Raw genomic sequence first — 18,802 nt, forward strand, 5'->3', positions numbered from 1 at the left:
ACTGGGATGTGGCCACACTTGGAAGAGGAAAGCAGAGCTGGCCTGGGATGAGAGGAGTCTGAGTCACCCTTAGCCCACCAGCACAGCCACAACCTGGGAAAATCATTCCCCCCTCCATGAACACCCAGAGGGGCTGGAAGTCACTGGGAGTCACTGGTGCAGGCTGGCCCTGACCTCTGAGCTGCCTCCCCAGCACTTTGAGCACCGTGCAAGCCCCACACAAACCACACAGCCAGCCTTGCTCCATGTTTAATAGGGATGGATACGTGCCATGTTGCAGCCCGTGGGGCAGAACCCAGGCAGGGCTCACAGCAGGTCCCCAGTCACCATGCTGGGTGAGCCAAGCCCTGTGTTGGCTCTGCAGCCGACTCGTGCCATCCTTTCTAATAAGTTATTATAAATAAAGTGTCTGACCCCTGCCCTCCCACACTGAGGCTGTGAGTCTCCCCACAGCCCTGTCAGCCCCAGCCCTGGCAGGTCTGTCACCCACCTCCCAGAGGGGCCAGCACCGCAGCCAGGCTCTGCCTACCCTGCCACGGCCACCAGCAAATAGACAAAAAACCCAAGACTTAGAAAAATTGCTGTGAGCAGGGCAAGAGCACAGCAGGAACAGGGCTCTCCCTGCCCTAGCTCCCACCCCGATACACCCATGGGTGCCCCAAATCATCCCTCCCCAACACTGCCCATCTGGACCCCCACCCCTGTACTCACACCCAGCAGGAGAGCCCTGAGCCCTTCCCTCTCCAAAGTCTGGGCACTGTGCCGGGCACAGCCACACCAACCCTGCTCTGGCAGCAAGTGCCGCTCACCAGGCACCCCCTGACCCCTCCCTGTCCCTGGAGCGGCCGTGGTCTGTCCTTGGAGTGTGTCCTCGGGCCAGCTAGCTGTCCGTGCAGCAGTTCCCTGCAAGGGAGGACAGAGAGCCTTGGCACAGGGAGCCTGGCAGGCTCCAGGCCCTCCCCAGCCCGTTCCCCAGGGCCAGCGGGGGCTCAGCTGGGTGCCAGGGCGGTTCTCACCCAGGATGTTGCGCTTGCAGAGAGGGCAGGTCTGCTGCAGCAGGAGCCAGGGATCCACACAGTCCCGGTGGAACTCATGGGAGCAGGGCAGCACCCGCAGCCACTGCCAGCAGGGAAGTGAGGGCACATGTGAGCACAGCCGGGTGGCAGGGACACAGCCCAGACCCTGGCAGGGACACCCTGGTCCCAGCCAGTGACTGGAGGCTCGGCCCAGGGTGGGCTCCAGTCCTCCCAGTCCCACCTGGCTCTTGTGGAACTGGTCCAGGCAGACAGCACAGCTGTCGATCTCGCAGGCCCGGCTCCGGGGCGGCTTCCCGGGATGGTACCGCCGGGTTTTCAGCGCCAACAGCCGCCGCCGGATGTGCCGCTTCAGGTCCAGCTGCCGGGACAGAGCCGAGGGTCAGAGCCCACCCCACAACCCCCGGCACGGAGCACAGCGGAGATGTTCCCACATTCCCACCTCGGCGTCCCGCTCCGACAGGTCCTGCCGCGACTGGCGCTGCGCCTGCACCATGACGCCGGTGCAGAGCAGCAGGGCGATCAGCAGGATGGTGTTCCACAGCTGCTGCAGGTACTTCTGTGGGGACAGCACGGTGGGGATGGCAGCCAGAGAGCCCAGCCCCACTCCCAGCCCCACCCAAACCCCAGCGCCGTACCTGCACCTGCGAGCTGCTCTCCCCGGGGCAGATGACCCCCTGCCACTCCCCGTAGAGGCCCCCTCGGGACAGGCCGCAGGTTGACCACAGCGTGAGGGTCACTCCCTGCAAGGCAGGACATGGCATTGCTGATGGCCACAGCAGTGTCCAGCAGTGCCAGCACACGTGTCCTGGGAAGAGGAACGCTGGTGCTGCCGGCTGCTCTGTTCCCACTGGATCCCTTCCCTTCCCTGCTCCCTGCAGCTGCTTGCCATAGATAAGAGAAGTTTGGCTGGGCAGTCATGCCCTCCCACTGGCAGAATGAGGAAGAGGAGGACACACAAACATACCAGGTTCTCTAGAAGCACTGCCTGGTACGTGATCTTTGCCGTAGCCCGGAGCCCACTGTGAGCAAAAAGAAAGTGTCCATTCCATGGACACAGCAGGATCCAGGCACAGCTCTCCAGTGCCAGGGGCATCCCCTCCCCACACAGCCAGACAGCCACCAAGGGGGACCAGACGAACAGACAAGGGAGGTGACAACAAGACACTTCCTCCCCAGCTGTGCCCAGCCCTCAGTGATCCTGCAGAGAGCTCTTCCTCCCAACCTCATGCCTCAGTTTCCCCATGTGTGACACCATGGCAGCAATCCCAATGTCCCACATGTCAGGAGGATTGACAGAGTCCCACTGCTGCTGGTGGTGAGAACAAACACCCATGGAGGTTGTGGGGATGCTGGTGCCACAAGAAATAACTGGTCTCAATGATTTCTACTGAGAGTCCTAAAGCTCTTGGGTGAGGCCACTGTCACACGTGCTACCACATGGGGAACCTGGAAGGGCTACAGCCTTGGGGAAGGGCTGGATCTGACCCAGATGTCCCCTGGAAACACATCTCGGCCCCAGCTGGCCTTGGCATGGCACAACACCACCCCAGCAAACACCATGGGCTGCGTGAGAAACCCCCAGGGTGGTCCCTGGGTGTCATAGCCTGCAGAGGGACAAGGCAGTGACCAGGCAGTGACCAGGCAGGGTTCAGCCCCTCCCACACCCCAGCCCGTACCGCAGCAGTGCTCCCAGCAGCCTGGTGACGTTGTCCGAGGACTGGATGACGATGACGGGCTTGGCGAGCAGCTGGGACACGTCCAGCTGTACCGGGAGGGAAGCGGAGCCGTCAGCGGGGCACGATCCCCGCCCGGCCCCACCGCCGGCACTGTCCTACCTCACGGATGGCGTTCTGGTTCAGCGCCAGGATGAGCAGGGCAGAGGCCCCCAGCACCAGGGCCCGCTTCATCTGCAGGGACAGAGGGGACACGATCAGGGGACAGCGGGGCTGTGTCCCCAACAAGCTCCTGTCCTGCTGCAGGAAGCACCCAGCACCTCTTTGCCAGGGTGAAGGGTCACAAGGGACCCAAGAGAGGACAGAAGCTGTCAGAGACCCCCTTGGCCACCAAGCACAGATCAGGACCCCCTGGATCTGGCCAGGAGACACCCCAGGTGACACCTCTGCAGTTTTGTGACCTGCAAACACCACAGCAGCCCTCAAGCCAGGCAGGGGACAGGGCCAGGCAGAGGGGACAGGGTCAGGCAGAGGGGACAGGGCCAGGCAGAGGGGACAGGGCCAGGCAGAGGGTCACCTTGGTGACAACGGCGGTGGTGAAGGACTCCTCCTTGGCACCCCGGGGGCCCTCGGCCGGCTCCTCTGTGCCCACGGGCACCACCCCGATCCAGCTGTCCGCAGCGCCCAGCTCCGGCTCCACGTCACCCACCTGGGGACATGGCAAGGAGAGGGAGAGCTGCAATGGATCCCAAGGTTCAGGGCATCCCCAAAGCACCTCCATGTCCCCAGGGGTCCTGGGGAGCCAGGCACTGTATGGGGACAGGGACAGCAGCTGGGGTAACACAGGGAACACGGCCTGGCCCCCGCTATCTCTGTGCCCCTCCCTGCACCTCCTCTCTGCTGCTGGCCACACCCGAGCAGCGCTACCTGTCCTGGTCAGCCCCCAGTGTCCCAGGCGTCCCCACCAATCACCCAGTGCCTCCCAGTGCCCTTCAGTTCCCACTTCTCCCCTGCCTCATTCATGTCCCAGTGCCCACCGACCCCTCCTCCCACACTGACCACTGCCCTGCCAATGCCCACTGGTCTCGGTATCTCCCAGTTCCCACTGATTCTCCCTCATCACTGCCACCAGCACCCCCGTCCCCAGCCCCAAACCGAGCAGCCCCTCAATGTCTCCCAGCGCCCCGTCAGTCTCCAGTGTTCCCCTCCCTCCCTCTCTTACTGCTCCCTGCCCTACCCAGTATCTCCCAGTGCCCTCGGGCTCCACCTCGCCAGTGCCAACAGCCCCTCCAGCCCCATTCCCCGTCTCCCCGCGCTCACCAGCACCAGGCGGCCTTGGATCTCCATCTCCTCCCGCTCCTCCCGCGGGCCCCCCCGGCCCGGCCCGGCCCGGCCGCCCCCCGCTCCCAGCACGGCCCCGCGCAGCGTGTACGAGCCGCCGGGCCCCGCGGCCCCGCTGCCGGCCCCGGCCCCGGCCGGCCCCGCCGCCCCGGGCCCCGACACGGCCACCTCGACCCGCGCGGGGGTCGCGGGCCCCGAGCCGGCCCGGCCGAGCGCCAGCAGCGGGGCGAGCAGGGCCGCCCGCACCGCCGCCATGGCTGCGCGCACCGCGCCACGCAGCGCCCCCTGCCGGACGGGAGGACCCGCCGTGCCCCCCACCGCCCGCAGCGGGAGCCCGAGAGCCCGCACCGGGACCGGGACCGGGAAAGCGATGGGGACAGGGACAGGGATGGGGATGAGGACAGGGACAGGGAAAGGGACCGGGAAAGTGACAGGGATGGGGACAGGGACAGGGAAAGGGACACGGACGGGGACAGGACAGGAAAAGGGACTGGGACCAGGACAAGGGTCGGAATAAGGACAGGGGACAGGGATACAGGGATGGAGATGGGGATGAGGACAGAGAGCAGGAGAAGTACACTGACACGGAGTGGGGACCGAGACTGAGACAGGAGCAACAACCACGACCAAGCTGGACACGGGGACACAGCAAGGACGAAGAAGGTGACGAGGACAGGGACCGGGATGGAGACCGGGAAAAGGACAGGGACCAAAAGAGGAACAGGGACAAGGAATGGGGACTAGGATGGAGATCGAGACAGGGACAAGGGCTGAGACTGGGATGGGAACCAGCACTGGGACAGGGGTGGAGCAGGGATAAGGACAAGGATGAGATTGGCATGGGGACAGAAGCAGGAACCAGGTGGGAAACAGGAACAAGGACAGGCACTGGAAGAACAGGGAGTGGGACCAACACAGGGACAAAGGCCAGGACCAGGACCAGGATGGGAACTGGGAGAGGGACTATGAGAACGGGAATCAGGAGAGAGATGGGACAGGGACTAGGAATGGGAGTAAGACAGGGATAAAGTCTGGGACTGGAATGGGAACCAGCAGCAACAGTAGGACAGGGATGGACGCAGGAACCAGGAAACTGTCACCAGAAGAGTGACAGGGACAGGAACAGGCATGGGGACACAGATACCACAGATACCATGTCCACCACATGTGTTGCTACAGGGACACATGGGGACACAGGGACACGGGCACACCCCCAAGGCACAGCTGGGTGACGTGGACACACACCAACACCCCAAAACTCAACTGCCCCTGCACCAGACACCCCTCAACACCCCCAGCCTGGTGGGTGCCAGGCAGCCTCCAGTGCCACATCCTGACCCCTGAGTGCCACATCCTGGCCCTACTCTGGCCACGTGTGCCCAGCACATGTGCCTCTGGGGGATTTGTCAGCTGGATTAGCCGCAGCATGGGCCCAGGCTGACCTGCTTTTGGCAGGGGCCACGTCGGGGACGGGACTCGGGGCCGTGGGACCCAGTTCCCATGGCTGCAGGGTGCTGTGGGCCGGATCTGGGCGTGTCCCTGTGTCCCTCTTGTCCCCATCCATGTTGTAAGTGTGGGGGTGTAATCACAGGGTGGGCACGGTCTCTCCTCCCACGGCCACAGCCAGAGCCGGTTTAACCACACGGTGAAACATCCCGATTGCAACGGGTCTGGATGTGCCATAAACAACAGCCAGGAGCACAGCTGGCTTGGGAACCAGCCTGGAACGGAGAGCACGGAGGTGGGGGACTGTGTGGATTCGGGGGAACACCAAAATGGGGCCTGGGGACGCCTGCTGCCAGAGCTGCCCCATGGAGGGGACACGTGAGGGGTGTGAATGGCCCCATGGAGCATCCATAGGTTCATGGGATATGGTTGGGTTCCTGGACATCTGCAGCTCCAGGGGACACTTATGGGTCCACAGAACATGGGTGGCTCCATGGGACATCTATGGGTCCCAGTTCCAAGGGACACATACGACTCCATGGCACATGAATGGCTCCTTGGAACATGCACAGATGGGACACAGGTGGCTCTGTGTGACATCCACAGCCCCAAGGGACATGTATGGTTTCATGGGATGTTTCCATGGGTTATCCATGGACATGTGTAACTTCATAGGACACCCATGGGACATCCACGGCTTCACGGGACACACACAGCCCTGTGGGCATCCTGCTCCTGATCCCCATCTTCCAATCACTGCACCCGAGCCCTCAATCTGTCCCCATCTCCCATCCCTGTCCCTGCCCCAGTCCCTGCCCCCTCCACTCACACCCTGTCCTTGCTCCACCTCCCATCCCTGTCACTGTCCCCTCTCCCTGACACCTGTCCCATATCACCATCTCCCATCCCACGGCCACATCTCCCTCCATACCCCAATGTGCTCTCACACCCCCTCTACCCCAGTGTTGCCCAAACTCTCATAGGGCCTCCACCCTTCTGTACACTCCCGAACCCCCGGAGCCCCCCTACACTCATCTCTCCCTTGCCCCCCCAAATCCCGATGTTCCCCAAGGTCCCCTGTGCCCCCATACCCCCTGTTCCCCGTGCACCCCTACCCCACATGTCTCACCCCTACAGTCTCCCAGTCCCCTTGCTCCCATATCCCCCACACCCCCCAAGCCCCTCATACCCCCCAGGCCCTCTGTGCCCCCATATCTCCAGTAGCCCCAATACTCCCCATAACCCCTAAGCCTTCTCATGCCCCCATATCCCCTATGGGCCCCATACCCTCCCACATCCTCCATGCTCCCACATCACTTATAGCCCCCACACTCCCCTGCTCAAGTCCCCAAGCCCCCCTGGCCCTCCTCACGCCCCCACACCCCTATAGCCCCCATACCCCTCTAGCCCTCCATTTCCCACGTGCTCCCCATATCCCCCGTGTCTCCCTGTGACCCCAAATTCCCCATAGCTCCCATAAACCCCCAAGTCTCCCATACCCCCCTACAGCCCCCAAGCCCCTCTGTGCCCCCATATCCCCTATGCCTCCATCACGCCCCGTGCCCGATCCCGGGGCGGCGGCGGGCGCTGACCGGGCGGGCAGGGGTCGGGCAGGGTCCAAGGCCGCGGGGGTGGGCGGGGGGCCGGGCCGGGCCGGGCCGGGCGGGGCGGGGGGCGGGCCCGGGGAGGTGCTCGGAGCCTTCCCGGTGGCCGGGGCCGGGCAGAGCCGCCCGCAGCGCACCATGAGCGGCCGCGCCGGGGACCTGAGCCCGCGGCAGGCGGAGGTGCTGGCCCAGGTGAGCTGGGACGGAGGGGCCGGGGGGCTGCGGGGGGACCGGGGCCAGGCCCAGGCCCAGGCCCGGGCTGTCCTCCCCGATGTGCGCTCGCATCCGCCGCGGGACCGGCAGCACCCGCACCCCAAACCCACCGGCAGCATTTCTGCTTCCGGCCCCGGGGGGCTCCACAGCCCCCCATTCACCCCAAACCCACCGGCATCGCCTCCAGTCCCGGCCCCGGGGGGCTCCTACCGCCTCCTCCAGCCCCCCCATCCCGGACTCCAAACCCACCGCATCTCCCCCGCTCCGAGCTCCGCAGGGCTCCGCAGCCCAGAACTACCGGCTTCACCCCGATTCCTGGCCCCTGGGACATCCCATCGCCTTCAGGCTCCACCCCACCCCCTAAATCCGGCCCCGGGAGGCTCCCGCTGCCTCCATCCCTCATCCCGGACCCCAAAGAGCCGGGCCGAGCCCCACTGTGGCACTGCCCACCAGGGCAGGACCGTCCTGGCTGGCTCCTGAGGCTCCCGCTGGCTGGACCGTCCCGCTGGTGGGGCCCCGTCGCTCTCCCATCCTCCCCGGGGCTCGGGATCCTCCTGCCTCACTGCAGGGCCCTTGGGACGGCAGTCTCCTGCCACCCCCATCCCACCCTGGACCCCGAGCCCCCGGGCTGAGCTCCCCGTGGTGCTGCCCACCTGGGAAGGACCATCCCGCCTGTCCCACCAGACTGGGCCCCGCCGAACCCCAATATTCTTCTTCCACCCTTCCCATGGGACTGGAAAACTTCCTCCTCTCACCGCCGGGATTGCGGCCTGGGGACACCCAGCACCGGTGATTGTCACCCACCACGGCCACCTCTGCCACCCCTCGTGTTTGGTGCCAGCCGTTATCGGGGTTCAGCGCACCCCTGTGCCTTTATCTTATCGCTGCCTTTCAGACCCAGCCAAATTCCACGGGCGGGCGATGACCCCGCCGGGTGCCAGCACGGGGGGCAGGGGCTGGCGTGGGGCACGGAGCCCAAACCGTGCCCGGTGCCAGCCGTGCCCTGGGCGGGTGGGGGAGATGAGTGGCCGAACCCGTTCGTCCACCACCACCGGCTTTGTCTCAGGGTGAAGGAGCTAATCCCGGGTTTAATTACCCCTAAATTCAGCGGGAGATAAGCTAATCAGGCTCATTAAGGGGAGGGCCTCGGCTGGTACGGAGATTTGAGCCGTAGCCTCGTTGGGGTGAGCAGGGCCACGTGCAGAGGGGACCCTGAGTCCCCCAAACCTCCCAGTTCTGCACCCCAACACCCTCCTGCCTGTGCTGGGGGACTGTGACCCATTGGGGGGGTCACAAACAGCAGGGAACACAGTGACCAGCACCATCCCAAAGGATGCCACTGGTGGGGTCTGGTCTGCTTGGTCCCTCCCTGTAGTGGAGCACATTCCCTTAGGGGACCCCAAATCCCCCAGTCCTACACCCCAACACCCTCCTGCTTGTGTCACGGGGCTGTGACCCACTGGAGCGTCACTGAAACGGGGGGACATGTGATGATCTGCTGGTGACAGGCTTCAACCCAAGGGTGCCATTGGTGGGGTCTGGTCTGCCTGGTGCCTGCAGGACCCCTCTGAAGGGCCCCAGCTTTTCCAACCCCCCCAGTCCTGCACCCTGACACCCTCCTGCCTCTGCCAGGGGGGCTGTGACCCACTGGGGTGTCAGTGGAGCAGGGGTACACAGTGACCACCTCCATCCATCCCAAAGGATCCCCTGGAGGGGGTGCACCAGTCCCTGTGGGACACCCTGGAAGGAGCGGGGTGGTGACAGTCCAGAATCACACCTTATGCAAGGGCTTGGGGACACCTTGTGCTGGGGGACACCCAGAGCTTGGCAGCCAGCCTGGGGACAGTCCCCTGCCAGGTGACCGCTGATCCTGGCTGCATGTGGGGCAGGGAGGGGACACAGAGTGACCCTTCTCCCCTGGAAATGTCCCAGTCCCAGTTGGCATGTTTTTGGGGAGACAAAGAAGGGACAAACCTCCAGCCTTGAGGTTTTTGGGGAGGATCAGGGATCCCTTCACCAACTGTCCCTCTTGTCCCCGCAGTTCCGGGAGAAGCTGCAGGACGTGCTGCCCTCCCTCCCCTCCCAGGACGACTATTTCCTCCTGAAATGGCTCCGAGGTAACCCCAAAGTGGGGAACAGCCTTGGTGGGGCAGGAGCCCCCGTGGGGCTGGTGGGGGTCTGAGATCTCTGCTCTCTTGCAGCGCGCTCCTTCGACCTGCCCAAGGCAGAGGCGATGCTCCGCAAGGTGAGAGGGGCACCCTGCTTTTGGGGGGACCCCACTGTGCCAGGACATACCTGGCGTGGGACCCCCTGCCCTGAACCACCACCCCCAAGGGAGACTCACCCGTGGGGTTCACCTTGTCCCAAATCTCACCCTGGCCTGCTCTGCCCCGCTGCAGCACATCGAGGTCCGCAAGCACATGGATGCCGACAATATCATCACCTGGGAGCCGCCTGAGGTGAGCGTCCCTGGCTTCCTGGGGGTGGCCCTGGAGGGGACCCGTCCCCCTGAGTGCCCTGGGGTGTGTGTGAGGTGCCCTGAGCCCCCCACGCTCCCGCAGGTGATTCGGAAGTACATGTCCGGCGGGATGTGCGGCTACGACCGGGAGGGCAGCCCGGTGTGGTACGAGATCATCGGGCCGCTGGACGCCAAGGGGCTGCTGTTCTCCGCCTCCAAGCAGGACCTGATCAAGAACAAGTTCCGGGACTGTGAACTGCTCCGGCACGCGTGTGACCAGCAGAGTGAAAAGGTGGGAACCTGCCCACGCTCTGCTGGCCCCAACAGACCTGTGGGATCATGTCCCTGCCAGCTCCATGTGTCCACATCTGGTCTGCCCCTACCAGTTATCATCTTCCCCAGCCCTACAGATCCCTGCCAGCCCCATAAGTCCATGTCCATCAAAGGACTCAAAGTCCTCCCCGCGTGTCCATCTCTGGTCCATCCCTACCAGGCAATGTCCTTGACAGCCCTATTTATCTTATAGGTCCACGTCCTGTCCATCCCCCTCAGCCTGTGTCCCTGCCAGCCCTTGTCCCAGCAATCCCCACCACCCAATGTCCTCCCCAGCCCCATATGTCCATCTCTGGTCCATCTCTCCAGCCAATGGCCTCATTCACCAGCCCTACAGGTCCATGTCCAGTTCATCTCCCTCAACCTCACAAATCCATGTCCTGTCCACCTCACCATGGACTGTGTCCCTGCCAACCCCATATGTCCATCTCTGGTTCATCCTCCCACCCCACAACTCTGCATCCTGCCCATCCCCATCTCTCCACGTTCCTGCTGTCCCTTAACCCAAATCCCTGACCCAGCTCCCATGATGCCCCTTCTCCCTACACCAACACTTGGCTGGAGGCTCTGGCTGGGGTGACCAGCCTGTTGGGCCACCCCATCCCTGGACCTCCCCATGGGTCCTGCCTGATCCCCCCATCCTCCTGTCCCAGCTGGGCAAGAAGATTGAGATGGTGATGATGGTGTACGACTGTGAGGGCCTGGGCCTGAAGCACCTCTGGAAGCCAGCTGTGGACACGTATGGGGAGGTGAGGGCTCCTGCCCACCCCCCTTCCTGCTGGCCCACAGGGGTCTGGCCTGATCCCTGCAGTGCCCTGCACCCCCCAGTGTTCTGGGTGGGGTCCTGGTGGGTGCATGGCATGGGTGACCTGAGCTCCCCCCGCCCTACAGATCCTGTCCATGTTTGAAGAGAATTACCCTGAGTCTCTCAAGCGCCTCTTTATTGTGAAGGGTGAGTTCGGCCCCGGGGTCCTGCTCCCCTTATTCAGGTGCTGACACCCCCCTAATGCCCCCTTCTGCCCCCAGCCCCCAAGCTCTTCCCCGTGGCCTACAACCTGGTCAAGCACTTCCTGAGCGAGGACACGCGCAAGAAGGTCGTGGTGCTGGGATGTGAGTCCTGACCCTCCCCGAGGTGTCCCAAATGGGTCCCCGCTCTGCTATTACCCCACCCAGGGGGGATACTCCAACTCACAGTCCCCCCCAAACCCGGTGTCATCCCCCCCAGCCAACTGGAAGGAGGTCCTGCAGAAGTACATCGACCCCGCGCAGATCCCGGTGGAGTACGGGGGGACGCTGACAGACCCTGACGGGGACCCCAAGTGCTCCAGCAAGGTAGGAGGGTCCCCCCCTGGGTTCTCTAGGGCTGCTGGGCAGTTCCCTCACCCCCACATCCTCCATCCCTTCCAGATAAACTACGGGGGGGACGTGCCCCAGCATTACTACGTGCGGGACCAGCTGGCACAGAAGTATGAACACTCGGTGGTGGTCAACCGGGGCTCGTCCCACCAGGTCGAGTATGAGATCCTCTTCCCCGGCTGCGTTCTCAGGTGAGCGGCAGCTCTGTGGCACGGGTGACAGCCGCAGTGTCCCCAGCCCCACAGCGGGTGACAGCCGCAGTGTCCCCAGCCGGCCGCAGCACCGCCCCTCCTCCGTGCAGGTGGCAGTTCCGCTCCGAGGGTGCTGACATCGGCTTCGGGGTGTACCTGAAGACCAAGGTTGGCGAGCGGCAGCGGGCGGCCGACATGACCGAGGTGCTCCCGAACCAGCGCTACAACGCACACATGGTGCCCGAGGACGGCTCCCTCACCTGCACCACCCCCGGCATTTGTGAGTGCCGAGCCCTCCCCGGGGCGCTGCGGGGACCCCCGGGGTGTCCCCCGTGTCCCTGACCCCTCCCGTGTCCCCGCAGATGTCCTGCGCTTCGACAACACCTACAGCTTCCTCCACTCCAAGAAGGTGAGCTACAGCGTGGAGGTGCTGCTGCCCGACACCGCCTCCGCCCAGCAGATCCAGGGGGAGTCCCCCAACCACAGCCCCTGAGCCCTCCGGGCTGCACCGCGCCCCCAGGATGGCCCCGCAGGAAGATGGAGCCGGGGCCGAGCCCCGGAGCTGCTGGACTGAGGCGGGGGCCGGACGGGGCCGAGCCCCCCCAAACTCTGTGCCTTACGTGGGTCCGCACCCACCGCTGCTGCTGCCTGGCTGGGGAGTAAAGGGATGGACTGAGCGGGGTCTGCTCCGCTTTGTGGCTCCCCGGCCCCACAACTGCCCCTGCTGCCCTCCAACCCAGCCCCACAACCCGCCCAACTGCCCTTCCCTGCCCCACAACTGCCCCCCCAGCCCCACAACTGCCCTTCCCAGCCCCATCACTGCCCTTCCCAGCCCCACAACTGCCCTTCCCAGCCCCATCACTGCCCTTCCCAGCCCCACAACTGCCCTTCCCAGCCCCATCACTGCCCTTCCCAGCCCCATCACTGCCCTTCCCAGCCCCATCACTGCCCTTCCCAGCCCCACAACTGCCCCCCCAGCCCCACAACTGCCCTTCCCAGCCCCACAACTGCCCTTCCCAGCCCCACAACTGCCACCACAGCCCCACAACTGCCACCACAGCCACCACAGCCCCATCACTGCCCTTCCCAGCCCCACAACTGCCCCCCCAGCCCCACCACTGCCCCCCCCAGCCCCACCACTGCCCCCCCCAGCCCCATAACTCTGCCCCCGCTCCCACAATCACCCACCCAGGCCCAGAACTGCCCCTGCTGCCCCCTCAGCCCCATAACTGCCCCCAGGACCATAACCAGCCCGGCTGCCCGCCAGCCCCACCACTGTCCCCCCAGGGGAGGTGACGCCGCGGGGTCACGTGTGCGTTCAGGCCCCGCCCCCGCCGCCATCCCGCGATTCCCCGAAGGGCGGGGTCATGCAAATCAGAACCCGATGTGGGCGTGGTTCTGTGACGTCGGGCAGGGGGCGGGGCATGCGGCGGGAGCGGTGGCGCGCGCCATGGGGCAGAAGGAGCCCGACCTGTACCGGGACACGTGGGTCCGATACCTGGGTGAGCACCGGGAACCGGGTATCGGCACCGGGCACTGACACTGAGCGCTGACCCCGGGAACCGGGCACTGACATTGAGCGCTGACCCCGGGAAGCGGGTACCGGCACCGGGCACTGACATTGATAGCTGACACCGGAAGGCGGGCACTGACGCCGGGAACCGGGTATTGACATCGGGTACCGGGTAGCAGCACCGGGCACCGACACCGGGTACAGGCACGGGGCTCTGGGCGCTGATACTGAGCACCAACATTAAATACCACCACCGGGACCTGGGCACTGACATCGGGTACCGGCTGTACAAATGGCGCAGTGATACTGGGCACCGGCCCCTGTCACAGGGTACCGACACCGGGAACTGGGCATTGACAGTGGGTGCTGACCTCCGGAACCGGGCAGCGGTATTGGGCACTGAGCACAGCACCGGACGCTGATACCGGGTACCAACATCAGGCGCCACAGCAGGAACCAGGCACTGGCGCTAGGAATGCTTTAGGAACGTGACAGCGCACACTGTGTCGGGCACCAGCACCACGCACCAGGCACTGCCCGTGGTGCTGGTGGGCACTGGCACCCAGCACTGGCACCACAGAGTGCACCGGGTTCATGGTACTGGGCACACGGCACCAAGTACTGCACACTGCGCCGGGCACTGCGGGGTTCTGGTACCGGCTATCAGCACCTCACAGCAGGCCCTGGCACAGGGTGACAGCACTGCACACCAGCACCTGGTACCTGTCACCAGCACCGACACTAGCTAGTGCCATCATCCCCCAGCACCGTGCACAGACACCGGAGAGCAGGACCAGTTCTGGGCACAGACACAGGTACCAGAACACTGTCACTAGCACTGGGCACAGACACAGGTACCAGAACACTGTCACTAGCACTGGGCAGTCACAGCAGCACTGGCAGCACCCCCAGCCCAGCTGTCCTGCTGGCAGTGAGTCCAAGGAGACACAGGCACTCCAAACACCCGCTGTGCAACATCCATCCAGTGACATTGGGACACCCTGGAGAGGTGACATGGGGACAGTCCCTGACCCTACCATCCCCTCAGGTTACGCCAACGAAGTGGGTGAGTCCTTCCGCCCACTGGTGCCAGTACCGGTGGTGTGGGCCAGCTACGGCGTGGCCACTGCCTACGTGACCGCCGACGCCATCGACAAGGGTCGGAAAGCTGCTGCTGTGAGTGCCACCCCTCCTCACCCCCCAGCCTCCCCATCCCCACCCTTCTACTGACCCCTGTATCCCCCCAGGCCCACGGGCAGGACCCCACACGTGTGGGGGTGGCCGTGGTGGACACCTTCGTGTGGCAGAGCCTGGCCTCGGTGGCCATCCCCGGCTTCACCATCAACCGGCTCTGTGCTGCCTCACTGGCCCTGCTGGGGTCCCTCACCCGCTGGCCCCTGCCCGTGCGCCGCTGGACCACCACTGCCCTGGGGCTGGCTGCCATCCCCCTCATCATCACCCCCATTGACAGGTAACAGGACACCCCTGGGGCAGGGGGACAGACGGGTGCCAGCACCTCATTCCCACAGCCCAGAGGGATGGAGCACATTTGTCTCCTTGGAGACAAGGCCCAATCTGGGCTTGGAGCTGGGAGCAGGGGGTGGTGATGGGATGTCTCCGCTCCAAAGGGGCTTTGCTGGGGTCCAGCCAGGACATGTCCCTGCCAGGATGGGGATTATCCGGAGCTGAGCCGGGATTAGCGCAGTGAGGCTGTGCTAAACCTGGTTTTGGTGGTGCTGGTGTCTCAGGGGATATTAAGGACAGCCCCACCCATCCCACATCACATCCACTGCCCCAGAGACACACCCCCGGGACCCCCTGACACTCTCTCCTGCCGCAGGACTGTGGATTTCCTGATGGATTCCAGCCTCCGCAAGCTTTACAGGACACCAGGAGAGCCCCCGACGTCCCACTGAGCACCGCCCCACGCGCTCTGGGGAAACTGAGGCATGCTGCTCTGACCCACCTACTGTGACCCCTCACTCTGGTGACCCCCAGAGTGGCCACCCTGCCCCACACTGGTCCTAATAAACCATTTCAAACATGACCCCGATGGGTGATGCTGGGGTGCCACCATGGCCAGGTGATGTCTTCTCCTGGGGGACACATGGGTCTGGGTGGGTCCCAAAAGCTCAGGGAACTCCAGCTGGGAGAGGAGGTCTCTGCCTGCCCTGAGCAGCCCTGCTGTCCCTACCATGGAACATCTCCATCTCTACAGCCTCATGGGACATCCTGGGGACTGTCCCCAAGGACCTGCCACCATGTCCATGGTCTCCAAGGACACAAAATCCACCCACCCAGGAGTCACAGGCTGGGACAGTGTCACAACACCTGGAAGCCACATCTCCAGGTACCTGGAGAGACCTGGAGAGACCTGGAGAGACCTGGAGAGACCTGGAGAGACCTGGAGAGACCTGGAGAGACCTGGAGAGACCTGGAGAGACCTGGAGAGACCTGGAGAGACCTGGAGAGACCTGGAGAGACCTGGAGAGACCTGGAGATGTGGCTTGCCAGTGTAGGGGCACATCTCCATCCCTTGGTGGCATCCACACACTACCAACCAGAAGACACTTTAGAGAAAGCAAAGCTACATTTATTGCTGAGAAAGAGGCTCTGGACCCATCTCGCCCTGTTTCTCCATCTCCCTGAGGACCAGGGCCCCCACCACACTCTGAAGCTCAGCCTGGAAGGGACACCTCTGCCTCGGTGGCCGCTGTCTCTGCCGGGCTCTGCCCAGGCGCCGGGTGGTCAGAGCCAGTCCCAGCACAGTGACCAGCAGCACAGCACTGCCCACCAGGGCCAGCCCAGCCAGCAGGAACCTCTTCAACGTCTGGCACACTGCTGGGAATGGCAAAAAACACACCTGGGGGTCAGAGGGGGGTTCAGCACAAGGGGTGAGGGTTTTGGGGACATGGGAGAGGGTTGGGGTGTCCCTCACCTTTGTACCATGGCACCTTCTCCTTCACCAGCACTGGCCCAACTGTCTCCCAATGGAATGTCCCCTCTCCTGGGAATGCTATGGGAGGATATGTCCAATGTGGTCCAGTCCAGGTCCAGGAGCCTCCCAAGACCCCAGAACAACATGGGCCCAACCCTGTCCCACCCCTGGTACCTGGCATGTCTCCACGGAGGGTGTCAGCAGCAGGACAGCCGGTGTCACAGCAGTGGCACGGGCTGCTCTGGACAGGGTCTTCTGCGTTATGCCAGCTGGGAGAGGAGAGGGCACAACTGAGGGGAGGAAGCTCCGGGGGTCCTCAGACTCCACCACAAGACCCACATGGTGCCTCCCCAGAGATGTCTCCAAACACCTCCCCAACACATCTGCAGCATGAGGGAGCTGGAACCTGTGGTGATGCCACCAGCTGCCATTGAATAAGAGGTGACATCCAGACCACAGTGGGGTGACTTGGTCTTCCCAGAGGTGGGTTCCACCCCCAGCACACCCATGGGGTGCTCATGTCCCCAGGCACCCAGCATACCTGGCTGTGGTGTGGCTGTAGAAGCAGGACCTGGTGGCATGTCCTTGTCCCCATGCCATCAACAGGCAGTGCACGTAGACCTGCTGAGACACCACGTCCTTCCTCAGGGACCCTGCTCTCCTTCCACACAACCCTGTGGGGCTGAGGCCACCCCAGCCTGTCTCAGGATGGACAGTGGTTTGGGACACCCAGGTCATCCCCCTCCCTGGGACCTCCATTCCACCACCAAGGACACCATCCCCGCCTCACCTGCTCTTCCTCAGCCTCACCCTCCAGTGTGGGGGCCAGGATGGAGAGCTGGAGGACAGATTCCCCTCTCTGGTGCTGGACAGACACATTCCCCAGCTTCTCCCCATGCAGGCATCTATGGTAGGAGAGTGACAAAGGACATTCCAGAGCTGTCTCCAGACTCTGGACATCCCTTTCCAGCAGGAGGTCCTACAGGACCCCAGGGTAGCTGGAGAAGGAACCCCTACTTCCCATCCCACCAGCACTGACCCATGGCTGTTCACCACCATGGAGACCCTCCTGGAGTGTCCTGGCTGCTCCGTGGTGGTCCTGTAGCACTGATCCACATGGATCTTCATGGAGATGCTGGGACTGAAGCGGACACTGGCTTCCAGGTGGATCACAGAGCCGGGGCTGAGCACTGGCAGCTTCTCTGGAGTGGCACTGGAGTCCTCTGAGAAGTGTGTATGTTTAGTGTGACACCCCCAAACCTATCCCACCAGAGCTGGGGGCACCAGACACATCCCAGACCACCAGTATCTTGGCCCTCATCCCCACCAGCTTTCCCCTTCCAGAGCCCATCCCCTGTCCTGGCTCTGCCCCCCTGGCCTGCCTTCCCTGCTCTCCAGAGCAGCACCTTCCTGGGCTGCCCATGGAGCTGAGGGACCATGTCACCCATCAGGGGCAGAGCTGACCCCCAAACCCCACTGTGGTATCAAGCACAGGACTGGGAACATCTCAGAGCCCAGCACCCTCCACAAGGGGGGGTTCCTGCAGGGACAGCCACCTCTCCTGGTGGTCCTAATGCCAGCCAGGAGAAGGCACTGACTGCTGCTGGCTGAGCCCAAGGGTCTTAGCTGGACCCACCCCATGGTCTCAACCCTCAGCTTTTTCCTGCAGCACCCCCAGAGCACTCACCATCCAGGAGCCTCAAGGTGAAGTTCATGATGGGGTCCTCAGAGTGGGGGTGAGCAGGAACCTTCCCTGTCCCCACTCCTGAGGACATTGCTGGAGCTGTCACCGTGTGACCAGGGGGCTCTGAGGCAACTGGAGCCATAGGGGTCCCTGCAAGGGGAGGGCTGAGCATGTCCCAAACACAGCAAGGACATCCACATCCTCAGGTGTCCCCAGGACTTGTTGGGGACAGGTGGCAGCAGCACAAAGGCAAGGAGAGCACTCAGGAGCACATCATGGGCTCTTCTGTCCCCAGCACTACAGGAATACACCAGGAGCCTTCCCAGCACCCTGACCCTGCCCAGGGCTGGGGACAGACCAGGAGCTGCTCATGGGGTGGGACACCACTGTCAGCAGCCACAGACCCCCTGGTGTCATCAGTGCCTCTGATCCCCCCGCCCCAAACAGGTCCCACCAGCCCTGCTGGGACCTTGGGGGAGCTCCTGGCAGCCCCTTGTCCCAACCCTCAGAGCTTGGGAACATTTTAGGAAGGCTTCTCTCCACCAGGACAGCTCCCAGGTGACCTTCAGGAACCAGCAGTGGGTAAAGCAAAGGGCAAAGGCACCCACCTCCACCTCCCCCAGTACAACCAGTGGGAGAACTGAAGGGAGATCCCAGCCCCACTCACCTGCCACCCCCAGCACAGCCCCACACAGCAGCACCAACAAGCACAGCTCCATCCCCTGTAAGCAGCATCCCCACAACAGCTGGGGGTCTTTAAGGGCTTGGGGCTGGGTGTCAATGGGCCCCAGCTGGTACTGATGGGGCTGGGGGCTTTGCTCGGACTCTGCAGCCATCAGCAGCCCCACACCTGGGGCTGGTCCTACCCCTTACACCTTCCCAGTCCCACCACAAGAGCTTGTGCTCATCTTCCAGTCCCCGTTCCATCCCACAGTCCCAGTGCCACCACTCAGACTGGTCCTGCAGGTGGTCCTGAGCATGATCCCATACCCACCAGTAAGTTCTGGTCCCATGC

General features: G+C 63.8%; 4 protein-coding genes across 4 annotated transcripts; 2 read left to right on the top strand and 2 right to left on the bottom strand.

Annotated features, from left to right (window-relative positions):
- Positions 1-233: 233 nt before the first annotated feature.
- RNF215 (ring finger protein 215) lies at positions 234-4,306 on the bottom strand. The gene is made up of 10 exons (XM_086856624.1): positions 4,031-4,306; positions 3,288-3,419; positions 2,873-2,944; positions 2,714-2,799; positions 2,002-2,056; positions 1,673-1,777; positions 1,477-1,593; positions 1,258-1,395; positions 1,017-1,119; positions 234-903 (listed from the first exon to the last, which is right to left on the bottom strand). Exons 1-10 carry the CDS (start codon positions 4,304-4,306, stop codon positions 881-883), a joined length of 1,107 nt encoding a protein of 368 aa, XP_086712750.1. The 3' UTR covers positions 234-880.
- Positions 4,307-7,179: 2,873 nt separating this feature from the next.
- SEC14L2 (SEC14 like lipid binding 2) lies at positions 7,180-12,329 on the top strand. The gene is made up of 12 exons (XM_086856632.1): positions 7,180-7,293; positions 9,356-9,431; positions 9,516-9,559; positions 9,714-9,773; positions 9,876-10,064; positions 10,759-10,854; positions 10,997-11,057; positions 11,132-11,215; positions 11,331-11,437; positions 11,513-11,652; positions 11,763-11,932; positions 12,015-12,329. The coding sequence occupies exons 1-12, from the start codon at positions 7,240-7,242 to the stop codon at positions 12,143-12,145; spliced, it is 1,212 nt and encodes a 403-aa protein (XP_086712758.1). The 5' UTR covers positions 7,180-7,239; the 3' UTR covers positions 12,146-12,329.
- A 499-nt stretch (positions 12,330-12,828) lies between these two features.
- MTFP1 (mitochondrial fission process 1) lies at positions 12,829-15,212 on the top strand. Its single transcript, XM_086856637.1, has 4 exons — positions 12,829-13,154; positions 14,214-14,341; positions 14,413-14,636; positions 15,006-15,212. The coding sequence occupies exons 1-4, from the start codon at positions 13,037-13,039 to the stop codon at positions 15,079-15,081; spliced, it is 546 nt and encodes a 181-aa protein (XP_086712763.1). The 5' UTR covers positions 12,829-13,036; the 3' UTR covers positions 15,082-15,212.
- A 524-nt stretch (positions 15,213-15,736) lies between these two features.
- LOC111936677 (uncharacterized) lies at positions 15,737-18,548 on the bottom strand. Its single transcript, XM_023937768.2, has 8 exons — positions 18,455-18,548; positions 17,791-17,937; positions 17,143-17,326; positions 16,894-17,008; positions 16,645-16,724; positions 16,278-16,372; positions 16,104-16,181; positions 15,737-16,006 (listed from the first exon to the last, which is right to left on the bottom strand). Exons 1-8 carry the CDS (start codon positions 18,504-18,506, stop codon positions 15,759-15,761), a joined length of 999 nt encoding a protein of 332 aa, XP_023793536.2. The 5' UTR covers positions 18,507-18,548; the 3' UTR covers positions 15,737-15,758.
- Positions 18,549-18,802: the final 254 nt, after the last annotated feature.

The sequence above is a fragment of the Cyanistes caeruleus genome, chromosome 18, assembly GCF_971803275.1.
Source record: "Cyanistes caeruleus chromosome 18, bCyaCae1.hap1.1, whole genome shotgun sequence".
In the NCBI taxonomy this organism is placed as follows: Eukaryota; Metazoa; Chordata; class Aves; order Passeriformes; family Paridae; genus Cyanistes; species Cyanistes caeruleus.